The 13300-nt window shown below is 38.3% G+C and overlaps 1 protein-coding gene across 1 annotated transcript in view; it reads right to left on the bottom strand.

The window, feature by feature from the left end:
- The window catches only part of eif4e3 (eukaryotic translation initiation factor 4E family member 3), a 62468-nt gene that overhangs the window by 37048 nt on the left and 12120 nt on the right, over positions 1 to 13300 (bottom strand). The window contains exon 2 of the mRNA XM_048547777.2: positions 2026 to 2098. Coding sequence (XP_048403734.2) covers positions 2026 to 2098 — 73 coding nt within the window. The remainder of the gene's footprint in view (positions 1 to 2025; positions 2099 to 13300) is intronic.

Here is a 13300-nt window from a genome sequence, read left to right as displayed (position 1 = left end):
TGACAGCCAATAAGTTCAATCCCATTTAGGGATGGGCAATGTATGATGGCCCTACCAGCAATGTCCACATCATGTGAGACAATGTGCTTTGATATATTTTTGGTTTAACCAGGATTGCAAATCAACAGCTTTGAGCAAGGTTCAGCAATAATCGGTTTAGCATAGAGATTGCAACAAGCCCACTAATCTTCATCATCATGGTTTCAGTTCCACGACAAACTTTAATTAAAATAATCCAGCAAAAAACACTTGTTTTTTTTCACTTTGCTAAAAACAAGTCCAAAGTTTACTTCTTGACCTAAAGTTTAAAATCTCTGCCATAAGAAGTAAAAACTGGGAATCAGAACGGTACCAACCTACATTCATGATCAGCTAACTCAGCTAAAGCGTAATTGCCTTTTTAGCCAAAATTGCCTCAGCATTAGCAAGGGTGTCTACCCAAACCAGATTTGGTCAGGTTCAGTAGATCAGCAGTCATCCACTATTATGCTTTGTGTGAGGCGAACCTGGCTACCAAGGGAGTGATTGTTTGAAGGCAGTGAGTTTCAGGCCTACAATGGCAGCAAGAGATGAGTGGAAGATTTGTAGAAAGTACATTAGGAAACCAGAAAGGCTACTGCGGGATCGGGAAGAAGAGTACTGTTGATAAAGATCAAAGGCAGGATGGAGAAGAGCAGAGAAGCAATAGATGAAGGAAACTCAAGGATTACAATAACACATTATGTTGACAATTAATTATATGGGGAGACTGTTTGTAAAGTATCCTAATCAGTATCTGCAAGCATTAATGTGGAAAAACTATTTTAAAAAGCTGTTGATAGCACTAATTTAATGCAAACATACAGGCAGACATACAAAGGGAAAAGCTGGTAAAGAGTGAATACAATTTTCAGTTTAAGGGACCTAAAATGGAGGCAAGTGATTTAAGACAAGGAGTATGTTTTTTTCCAAAAAGGGAAAGAGCTAAATAACAAGAATGAAATTTATCAAATTGCATTACATCTATTCCCTTTTTGGAAAATAGAGAATGCAATGTGGACAAGAGACATCTGTCCCATCAGCTTTGGAAACACCTTGGTTCTGGTGATGAAGGAATTTCTGCCAGCAACTATTTATCCTATACTTCTCATAGGATCTATTTTGATAATTTGATTGTACTCAACGGTGCAGGTGCTGGGTTTGGTCTGCCCATCATAACTTGGCATTTATAGCCTAATCAGCATTTCTTGGAATTTTTTCTAAGTTGCCACAAAGAAGTATTTTTCCTCCAAAAGAAACAATACTTAATCAACGGGAACACTGTTCCTCCTCCGAGCTCTTTAACAGTAATTATTGCTGTTGCTAGCTCTGTTCTCATCAGAAATAACTACACTCCATTCTAACATTAGCAACTTCGCCAGCAATTAAAGACAACCACAGTAAAGTTTTATCTGCACAGTTTGAATGCACGAAACTCTACTTCTCCTAATTTCAGAGGCCGGTATGTGCTTTATAATTGTGGCTAATTACTTTCACTGCTCAGTGTGGCATAACTGGGATGAACAATTAAAATATCCATACAGGAAACGGAAGTATAAACTCCCGAAATATAAACTCCCAAAACAAAACACCTATCAATTAGAGTTATTTACAGATCCTAATGCAGCTAACATTTGTTAAACTCAGTGAAAGGCAAGGTGCTCCTAAAACGTGCCTAAAATAGCTTGCGTGAAGCAAGATGTTTGATGTTTTCACAATTGAAAATGGTGTATCTGAAAAGGGAATTTGGAAAATAAACCAAGAAATATATACGAAAATTCCCAAATTAGTTAAATGTTACAATCATAATTTTCTAACTACAGTCTTCTGGACAGTGAATGATGGTCCATTAGTTCTTAAGCTACTTCACTGAGTTACATACACTTCTCTCTCAATAAGCTGCACAGTGTTAAGATATACAGTCTTTTTGAAACAGTACAGAGAACAGTAATTGCAAAATGACAGTATTTCATTGATTTCTTCAATATATCAATGTTTTCACCTCACCTGGACAGTCTGCACAGTGTAAATTTTTTTCAAGTTGGATTCGCACTCTGCTGCGGTTGTTCCAGGAACTGACCTAAAAACAAACACAAGTAAAACTAACTCTGGTGTCTCTACTCAGAAAATTGTGTTGTAGTTAATAGGAGTTTAACATTTCGAATTTGTGTTATACATTTTGATTCAACAAACAGCTAGTATGAACTCAGGAGATGTAGGCTCTGGTCCAGCAACATGCTACCAAGCTGAGCTTTCTTTCCAGTCCAAAATCAATTCAGTTCCCTGAGAAACTTAACCTGGTCATTAAAATTAACTTCCACTTTAGCTTTATGATGTACAAATAAAATACAAAAATTAAATGTACCTAACACTATAAATACAAAATGTCCAGTCCTGCAATACAATGTTTTGACACTGGAGGATGCTATACTACTTTGATAGCTCAGATGAAGTCTCATAACAAAAGCTTTATTGTCAAGGTTTTGCATCATGACTTCCTGTTCATATATAACCGGAGCTTAAAAAAAGGCCAAGATTAAACAATGTCTGATTTTTTTTATGGTTAGCTACAAACAGGATTTAAGCTTCAAATTACCCAATACGTTATTTGAGGAGAGGAGCTAGTTGCAATTCTTGAATCACAGAATTACTGAACTGTCAGTACAAGACAATCAATCATTCAGCCATCAGGTCTGCACCTGTTCGCTAAACACACATTTCATTTCATACCATTCTCCTGCCTTCTCCCCATTAGTCTGCATATCGTTCTTGTTCAAACAGCAGCTCAAGTCCTTTTTGAATATTGCTACAAGGAAACAAAGAGTTGGAGCTTTTTGTCTTGCACTCAGCAGGGCTAGGATGCAAGAAGCAAACTTGGAAAAAAAGACAACAACTTACGCAGCATGAGAAAGTGGTGTTGATCATTTGGACCTTCATTAACAAAGATGTAACAAGAACAGTTAACTCTCAATCTTTAGTTCTCAGACTAAGCCAGCAGGCTTTAGTCAGGATGCTGCCATGGAAATGCAGAGATTATATTCCTCATGACCAGTGTATAATTTCTTTATGCTTACATAAAATAGTGTCCTGTGTATTAGCATGCAGCTTCAAGCACAAGCAAATGAATTACACTGCAAGCCCAACTAATGATCTTACATTTATTTCCAGTGTAATTTTTAGCACAGTATGGATTATTTAATAAATTTGTTCCAATATCAGAATCACATGCCTTGCGAATGGCCTGACTGAAACAGCCTGTACCACAGATTCAGTTACTGCATTCCAGATTCTGACTGTGCTCTTTGAAAAAGTTCTCTCTCATACCCTTTTTGCCTCTTTTATTTGCTTCTTTGTATCTGTGCTCTCTCGTTTTCAATTGTTTCATGAAAGGGAACAGTTTCTCCCTATCCAAAAAAAGTACAAATCTATCAATTATAGGATTATCTTGGATATTTCATGGATGACATTGAAACAGATGAAAAGCAATAGGTTAGCAGATCAAACCAGATGTCTCCTTTGACAAGCTAATGACTATACAGTGGGGCAGTAAAGCTGCTTGATCAATGAATTTGTTGATTTTTAATTAAAACTAGATTTGAGAAGAATCTGGTAATATTAGTCTCACAGCCAAATTCCATGAATGCAGTGCTCAGCTTCAGTTTTAATCTGAAAATTTATAAATGGCCTTTCATTTCTCAAATTGTACCATATTAAAACATACTGAAACAATCTGATTCAAGGATCAGCACAGATGCATCGAAGAATGAAAGTTTTAACGGAAGGATACAGTAAAGTTAAAGCTTGAAGTTATGAGCAAGTAAAGAAAAATACTAAAGGCAACCTCAATATGAAACATAGGAATAAATTACAGTACTCTGCTAGCAGAGATTAAGAGGGCCGTTATTTTTGTGGGACAGACTTGGTAGAGCATTGTAATCAATAACTGAACCAAAATTATACTTCTTTTCTTCTCACTACCCAATGATTGAATGAACAGACGGGTTGCAAACTGGAAAAACCAGCAGTGAAGAACACACAGAACTCTTGTGGACAATCCCTAGGAATTGGGAAGATGCCACAGATAGGCACCAGCAGCAGAAGCAATTGAGAAGTTCAAACTTGCTTTGCAATCCAATATGATCATGGCTGATTTCACATTGGTCTCACCACTATTTTTCTGTCTGCTCTCCATTATCCTTCCACCCATTAATAATTAAAAATGCATACCTCCTCCTTAAATTTACCCAATGTCTCAGAGTCCACTGCTCTCTGGGGTAGTGAATTGCATAGATTTGTAATACTTTGGGAGAAGCAATTTTTCGTCTGTTTTAAATCTGCTACCTTTATCCTAAGGCTATGAACTCTCCGTCTAGATTACCCCACAGAAAAACATCTTTTCTATGTCAACTTCCTTTAGCATCTTATATATTTCCGATTAGATCTTCTCGTTCTTCTACACTCCAGATAGCATAGACCCAAACTACTCCATCACTCAGGATAAGCCAAATCCCATATTGCTGGGATCAATCTAGTGAATCTCCTCTGAACTGCATCCAATACAACTACATTAGACCTTGTTTAAACGGGACCAAAATTGTACACTAATGCTTAATGTGGTTGCAAGCACCATTCCCTACTTTTTCACTCCTTTAGCAATAAGTGCCATGGTGGCAGCAATAATTTTCAGATTTTACAGTCTAAAATGCCATTGTCCATACTGTGTGTAAAGCTAAATACTGTGATTTACACATCTGATCTTCAAAGCCCATGCTGGAGACTTGAATTCTTAGACAGGGTTGTCACTGAGGGAAATTACATTGGCAGATGTTTTTTTTTAAAAACACTGATTGTGGGCTAAAGTGGAAACAAGAAACTTTTCACAGCCAAGGACGAGGAAAAGAAATGCTGCATATTTTAAAAAACAATTACTGGAGCTCACTGCCAGAGTCAAGTTGATAATGTTGCTATACAAGCAGCGGTACAGGGGGATACAAGAAAGCACAGTGCCAAGGGTGGCTCTGCAAAATGAGATTTGGCCAGCAATAGATTGCTCATTAGTTTGTGCAATTAGGTCCAGTTGTGAATGCAAGAGGTTATCAGCTTAATAAACAATGATTGGCTCCTGACCAGCTGAACAGCTAGCGCATGTTCAGAAGGAATCTGCAATTCATATAAGTGATAGAATAGATTTTCACTCAATATGGCTTATAAGGGGGAACCTGACAAAACAAACTAACGTGGTTGCCAGAAGTTTTCACTAACTGGGGGGATTATATGTTCTCATTAAAGCGGATAACTTTATAATTTCAGTCTTGAAACAGTGCAGAGGAAGTTATCAGTGATCAATAGATTTTTGTCTTAAAATGGAGCGATGAGACTAAAGAAAACTGAACATGGAACAGCCAATGAAACAGCATTTCAAGATCTAAACAAGGTTCTCAGTACAGTGGTAATGGCTCCACCTCTGGGTCAGAATGTCTGGGTTCAAATCTAAGTTGGTCCAGAGATATGTCATCATACATACAAACTGATAAAGAATATCTATATCTTTATGCACTGAGGATGTTATAAAGGATGACATCAGTGTTAACAGTTGGATGTTTTTGACAGAGTTCAGGTTCTAAAACGGTTGAGCTCAATTTTAAGAGCTGAAGGCTACACGGTCCACAATTGGAAAAAGGAGATATAAAAACAGAAATTACTAGAAAATCGCAGCAGGTCTGGCAGTATGAGGAGAGAAATCAGTTAATGTTTTGGGTCCAGTGACCCTTCTTGAGAACTGATAGTAACTAGCAAAACATTTTTTGTGCAGAAGCTAGAGTGAGAGAAAATGAAGTGCTGTTCTTCCAGCTTAAGCAGAGCCTTGGGACAGCAGTGCAGCAGACAAATACAGTCTCACACAAGTTCAGGACAATGTGATCTCTCTCGATTTGATTGTTACTTGCTTTGAAATTGCACCGCAAGTCAACTTTGGCCATTAGCTGCTACTTGATCCCCACCATGCCATGTTCCTGAGCCTGTATACTCAACTTTCTCATCCTGGACACATAATCAAGGACAGAAAATATGTAAATCATATACACTTAACCATCCTATTTTAAACACGTCCATCAAAATTACAAAAAAAAAGTTGCATTTCAGCTCGAGTCAGACTGAATTTGTAAAAAAAAAGGCCAATTGATAGCAGGTTCAAGCAATTTCCAGAATGCTTAAGTGATAATTAATAAACTAAGATAACACGGTGTAGAGCTGGATGAACACAGCAGGCCAAGGAGTATCAGAGGAGCCGGCAAGCTGACGCTTTGGGTCGAGACTCTTCTTCAGAAATTAATAAACTATATTTAAAAGTCTTACTTCTGTAGAAATGTAAAATAGCTTTAGACAGTACACAACACAGACTAAAATCTGGCAATATTTCTTCAATTACGAGTTGTTTGTTTCAGAGCTCAGTTTGAACTTTTACTGCAACACAAATGAGAAGCTACAAATTGAATGGACCAAATCAAAATTACACTAGATGGCAGCAGACCTCTATTGCTGAGCAGGCATCACACATTGCTACGTGCCTGTTTCACACAATGACTTTGATGTATAATTCCACACGACCACAATGCAATATGCAACATCAAGCTGGGAAGGGGCACGATAAGTGGATTTCAGTAAAATATTTAAAAACAGACTTTGAGCAGTTATTACAGAAGGATTAGAAATCCCATTTGCAGCTAGACAGTTGAAGTCTTTGACAGGCATTTCTTTCTCTAAGCAATAAAATCAAATATGAAAAGAACCAGTCCAATAATTGGTCAGGGTTCCTCTAATTACTCAGCTAGCTAAAGCAGTGAGTACAGAGGACTGAGCTCGAGAAATTTAATCCCGTGCATACTTCAAATTAGCTGTTCATTACCTGGGCACTACAACTGTTTCGAATTTGCTGATGTCCTCACCCTTGACTTTATCAATTATCAACATTTAAAGCAAGGATGAAAGACTGCATTGACCCAGATGCCGTTAAAACTTGTTCTGATGCTGCAAGTGGATGAGAGGAGTGGGGTGGCATTCTTTGGCAAACAACAGTGGTTGCAAAATACTTGGAGGCAACTTTGGGATTGAAAAATATTATGATATATTTACATGAAAAAGCTCCGATTTCAGCATTCTAGTTCACCACCAAGTAGAATGCATTAATACATTGCAATTAGCACATAATTTCGTCGAGGGGCCTACAACAATATGGTTCTCTAACATCTGCAGCCACCAACCTTTTCTAGTAGGATTGCATTAACAAAAAAACCTTTAAAACAAAGAAACATGCTTGGTGTGTGGGTAAAAACTTAATTATTACACTGCACTTGAAATTATAAGTTTAATGAAGCAGTAGTGTGCTCTGAACCTGTGCGTGGTATCATTATGACTTGAAACAATGCCTTTGATTTGAGAAAAAGGATTCACAATTGTGCCCAGTTTCCAATATAGCCATCATGGTACTATGAAATAGGCTACAAGAAGCTTTTTATAAAAAAAAGCTCCCAGAATAAGCTGTCATTGCCTCACAAGGATAGTAAATTGGAAGTCAGCCACTCCACTATTCCCAGAATCAACAGAAAACTTAACGATTTTAATCAATGGACACAAAATTCCCCAATCTAACCATCTTTGCTACTGAGGTTAACAGACAAGGTTTCTGTTCTTAAGAACTACTATTTAATACAAATGAATATATTTTAACTTTTAGTAGACAATTGTGGATAGTGGACATGTAACTACCTGTCTATCTATCAAATCCCAACCTCTTCAAAAACTAGCCTATGTACATATACAGATTAAAAAAAAGTTGGTATTGCAGCTGGAGGGGAAGAAAACAAGCTGAGCAGTTCAATGTCCCAGTACACAGGATTCACAGTTTGTTTTTTTGAATGCCAGGGCTAGCTATTCTTCAATCTCCTTCTTCCCATGTTAGTTTTCACCTCTTCCAAAAGGCAGACTGGGATATAAACTGCAAAGTTTTTTAAGCTACTGGTTGAAGTCCATAGTTTACAGTCACTGGTGAGAGAAAAGGGGTGGTTTTCTTCAAATTTTAGGCATTTTGCTAGAGAGGAACATAACAATTGCCCTTATAGCTGTCCAAAGGCTTCTGCCTGTATTGTTCATACTCAGATGCTGTTCAACCTCCCGGGAGCTAATGAGAGAGACGTTGTCAGGCTGATGGCCCTCAATATCCACATCTGGTCACAACCCATGAAGCAATAAGCTACTTGTTGCCAGTGTATATTAATCATCCTTGGGAAAATGAGTCAAAGGGAGGCAATACCCTTGTGGTAGTATCACTACATTATTAATTCCAAGAGCTAAGTAATGTCCTGGAGACCTGGGTTCAAGTCCTACCATGGCGAATAATGGAATTTGAATTCCATAAGAAAAAGAAATCTAGAATTGGGAGTCTAATGATGACTGTGAAACCACAGTCAATTGTCAGAAAAATACATCTGGTGTAGTAATGCTCTTTTCGGAAGGAAATCGGCATTTTGCCTGATCTGGCCTGTATGCGACTCCAGACCCACAACAATCTGGTTGACTTAAACTATCCTCTGGGCAATTTGGGATTGGCCTAGCTGGCAATGTCCTCATCCTGTGAATGTTTATGCCCCTTTTTTAAAATTCAAATTGTTTTAACGACTGCTTGGTAACCGAGTCCCATATTCCACAAGGTCAAATGGAGTTAGTGGCTGGACTGGCAGTGTTTCGAACAGACAGTTAACACTGAATATAACAAGGAACAGAGAAGCTAGGTTGAGATCTGCTAGTTTTCATTCCTTATACAGAAACTACAAACTTGGTGACTTAAGAAGGGTCATAAATAATGTCACATCATGAGTTTAACAAGAAAGGAAATCTTCAGAATTCAACTTCAGGGTTCTTCAGCAGAACTTGCGAACCACATTGCACAAGGATTGAACCCTGGACATATCCAGAGACAGACACTGTTGGTTGGAATCTTAGCTAAACTGCTCCTTGAAATCAGATAATAGCAGATTTGCGAGGCTTAACTTGCTTAGTGGAGGGATCTTATTTTAGTTGCTAAAATGAAAAAAAATTAAATAATGCTTTCACTATTTGATTGCCTACTTATTAAGAAATTGCACAATTAAAGGTAGTTGTGTGTAAATTATTACAAGCATGACTAAACAGTTTTCCCCACTGCTTGAACAAAGCAGTGTGAATATGACTTACAATGAGCCTGCTGTTGGTAAAAAAAGGTCAATTTCTTCCACAATCATTGAAATTCAGTCCTTTTCTAATTTCAGACACCAAATTAAAACAACCGTAAAATAATTTTCAGCTATTTTGTGAAGACAATCTTAATCTATACAAAATTTCAGTAAGTATAGAAGTGAGAAATCTGAATTAGCTTGATATAACTTTTCTACACTTTACAAATTTAGTAAATATTTTTATTCGATGAGCAAATCATGCACTCTACCAGTGACACTCAGCAACTTGCTAAGAACTACGAGCTTAAACATATCAATTTGTTTTGGAGATTACATTATAATGCTTCATTTAAAATGATAAAAAAAACCCAAACTGAAACAAGAACAGATATTTCTAGTCATCCAAACTGCCCCACAGCTGACAAAAATATACAAGTAGCCATAGCTGTGGACTAACTCATGTGTGCACATAGGATCTGAAAAAGACGTTAATCTATTCTCAGTTACATTAATTGAAGGATAATACTTACACCAAAACCTTTTGGTTTTACAGTTTTGTCAAAGAACAGCAGGGCAATGAAGCTTCTTTATTTCCATTTAATAGGAAAGCTACATGTTAATGTAATTTATCAGACAGACCTCTTAGAGCATCTCTCATTGATTTGCCAGCCTAGATTGTTTTAAATGTCAATTTTAGAAAGGGACTTAAATCAATAGCCTTCTGGTTGTTTGAAAATTTATGAAGTTGTTGTATGTATGACAGTCTGTAAGATGAGGAAAAAAAATGGAGGGAATCATGTGACATTTTTCCAAATTCTGCCAACAAGTTTGATTGTTACAAAGTAACAACAATGTTAGCTATGGATAGACTTAGTCTCAGAGTCCCAGTGATGTATTAGGAATGTCAGGTTTTGCAAGCAGTTATAATCTCAAAAATTCCAAGATTGACAGGCATTGGGGTATCTATTGGCAGTTGATCGACAATCCTGCCTTGAATGAAGGCACATGTTAGTGGGTCTTGTGGTTCAGTGGTAGTATGCCTGCCTCAATCACCAGGTCCATGTTCAACTTCAACCTCTATCAGAGGTGGATCACAGTACATTTGAACAGGTTGATTAAAGCTAACTATAAAGAGGGCAGCATGCCTGTTCACCAGGCAGAATGTAAATGGGAGCTTATGCCTGGATGTGAAGACAATGCTTGTGAGAGTTGTAATGAAGTGAAAGATTTCAGAGTTTGGGAGACCGGACAGGATCTCAAAATTTTTCACTGATATCAAAGACAAAGACAGGTCCCTAGGGAATAAACAGCTCTCCTGAAGATGCAACACATTATGTGGAGGGAGAATTTCAGTTATTTTAAGTGTTGCATGGAGGATCTTTACTGTAGTTTTCTGCTGATTGAAAGTGTTTAGTCTATGAGCGTTCCAATAATTTGTCAGAGAAAAAGTTAACTTTAAATCCTGTCAAATGGTATTTTCAGGGATAATGGGAACTGCAGATGCTGGAGAATCCAAGATAATAAAGTGTGAAGCATATTAAGCAGAGGTTCACCTGCACATCTGCCAATGTGGTACACTGTATCCATTGTACCCGGTGTGGCTTCCTCTACATTGGGGAAACCAAGCGGAGGCTTGGGGACCGCTTTGCAGAACACCTCCGCTCAGTTCGCAATAAACAACTGCACCTCGCAGTTGCGAACCATTTCAACTCCCCCCCCCATTCCTCAGACGACATGTCCGTCATGGGACTCCTGCAGTGCCACAATGATGCCACCCGAAGGTCGCAGGAACAACAACTCATATTCCGCTTGGGAACCCTGCAGCCTAATGGTATCAATGTGAACTTCACCAGATTCAAAATCTCCCCTTCCCCCACCGCATCCCAAAACCAGCCCAGTTCGTCCCCTCCCCCTACTGCACCACACAACCAGCCCAGCTCATCCCCTCCCCACGTTGCATCCCAAAACCAGCCCAGCCTGTCTCTGCCTCCCTAACCTGTTCTTCCTCTCACCCATCCCTTCCTCCCACCCCAAGCCGCACCTCCATTTCCTACCTACTAACCTCATCCCACCTCCTTGACCTGTCCGTCTTCCCTGGGCTGACCTATCCCCTCCCTACCTCCCCACCTATACTCTCCTCTCCACCTATCTTCTTTTCTCTCCATCTTCGGTCCGCCTCCCCCTCTCTCCCTATTTATTCCAGAACCCTCACCCCATCCCCCTCTCTGATGAGGGGTCTAGGCCCGAAACGTCAGCTTTTGTGCTCCTGAGATGCTGCTTAGCCTGCTGTGTTCATCCAGCTTCACACTTTATTAAATGGTATTTTCAGTCACTCGTGGTTTTGAGAATAACTTCAAAGTTAATCAAACTCTTTGGAGATAACGGTAACACTGTCCATTGAGATGTATCTTTCAAATAAGATTAACACTTTTTAAAGCAAATACTTCAGGTAATTTAGTCAATTTCTGAATTCAACAAATTGAAACAACTGTAATATCAGCCTTTATCCTTTGTACCCTAGTCCAGGTGTAAGAAAGCCTAATGGATGCACTGGATTTGTTGACAATTCAGAACTGACAATTAGTTACAATTCTTTGTTTAGTAAAAATTCAGATAAACACACACAATAAAGAAAAAAAGCAAGCATTAAAAACAACGAAAGCAGTAGTAAAATGTATACAATGATTCAGGTTATTTAAAAAAAAAACACATTATACCCAATGTCACACAGAAGTCAAACTAGGTAATAAGGGACATTCTTGAAGCAAGTTGGTTTTTAAACAATAATTAGAGGTCATCATTAGACTAGCTTTTAAGTCCAGATTTTACGGAATTTCAATTCTACAATCTGCCATGGTGGGATTCAAACCCACGTCCATAGACATTATCTTTTCCCCAAGGTAGGGGAGTCCAAAACTAGAGGGCACAGGTTTAAGGGGAGAGGGGAAAGATTTAAAAAGGATCCAGGAGCAACCTTTTCAGTCAGAGGATAATGCATATATGGAACAAGCTGCCACAGAAGTGGCAGAAGCGGGTACAATTACAATATTTAAAAGACATTTGGGCAGGTACACGGATAGGAAACATTTAGAGGGATATGGGCCAAACTCTGGCAAATGGGACTAGTTCAGTTTAAGAAACTTGATCAGCATACACGAATTGGGCCAAAGTGCCTGTTTCTGTGATGTCTACCTCCTTGACTCTATGACTATTAGCCTAGGGCACTGGACTACCAGGTCAGTGACAATACAGTTATGCCACCACTTCTCTCTTCTATATCACTTTACTAGGTTACCATGCCATTTAAATGATTATGATTATAGACATGCTCATCACAGTTTCCAAAATCCTGCCATTTGTTTCTTTTCATGATAATCCTCCAAAAAGCATACTAAAATCACACTTCTCTGCATGATCTTCATCTGCCATGTTTCTGTTTATTTCATCACCCTGTCATCTTGAAGCTTGTAACCATTGTCATTATTATTACTTTGTCAATATTTGTATCAATTGCAAACTTTATTTTATTGCCCCTTATGGCCAAGTCTAAGCTGTTTCTTAAAATTGTTTACCAATAATAGACCAGAACAGACTATAGGTAACCTGTCGGTAATCCTGCTTTCCAGTGTTGTAGTTTTTCATTCAAATTGAGCTAATGCCAAACTATATAGAATTGTATAAAAATCTACATGTTTCATTAGTACCACTCCTTTTTAGACAGTTTTTAAATCAATTTGCTCAGAGATGATATTAAACATTCCTGGAGCAGGTAAGGCAGGAACTTGGGTCTTCAGTTCAGAGGTTGAAACATTATCACTGCACCACAAGAGCCCTACCAGCAGGTCACCACTTATTATTAAGCAGATTGTAGCATCAAGACAACACAGAAGTCAACTTCCAAACTGCCAAGTGAAGAAATGTTGGAATCCAGATGGCTTCTGTCTACAGTGTGCATATATTCTACTAAACCAACAAGCTCAACTTGATTTTTTCCTGCAAAAAACTTAATTTAAATCTCAGGATCACACATTGTAATGGTAAAAATTGGCGCTGAGAAAAGAAACACAGACTTT

Source organism: Stegostoma tigrinum, chromosome 11 (genome assembly GCF_030684315.1).
Source record: "Stegostoma tigrinum isolate sSteTig4 chromosome 11, sSteTig4.hap1, whole genome shotgun sequence".
NCBI lineage: Eukaryota > Metazoa > Chordata > Chondrichthyes > Orectolobiformes > Stegostomatidae > Stegostoma > Stegostoma tigrinum.
The sequence above is the reverse complement of the archived record's forward strand: the minus strand, read 5'-3'. Positions and strand labels throughout refer to the sequence as shown.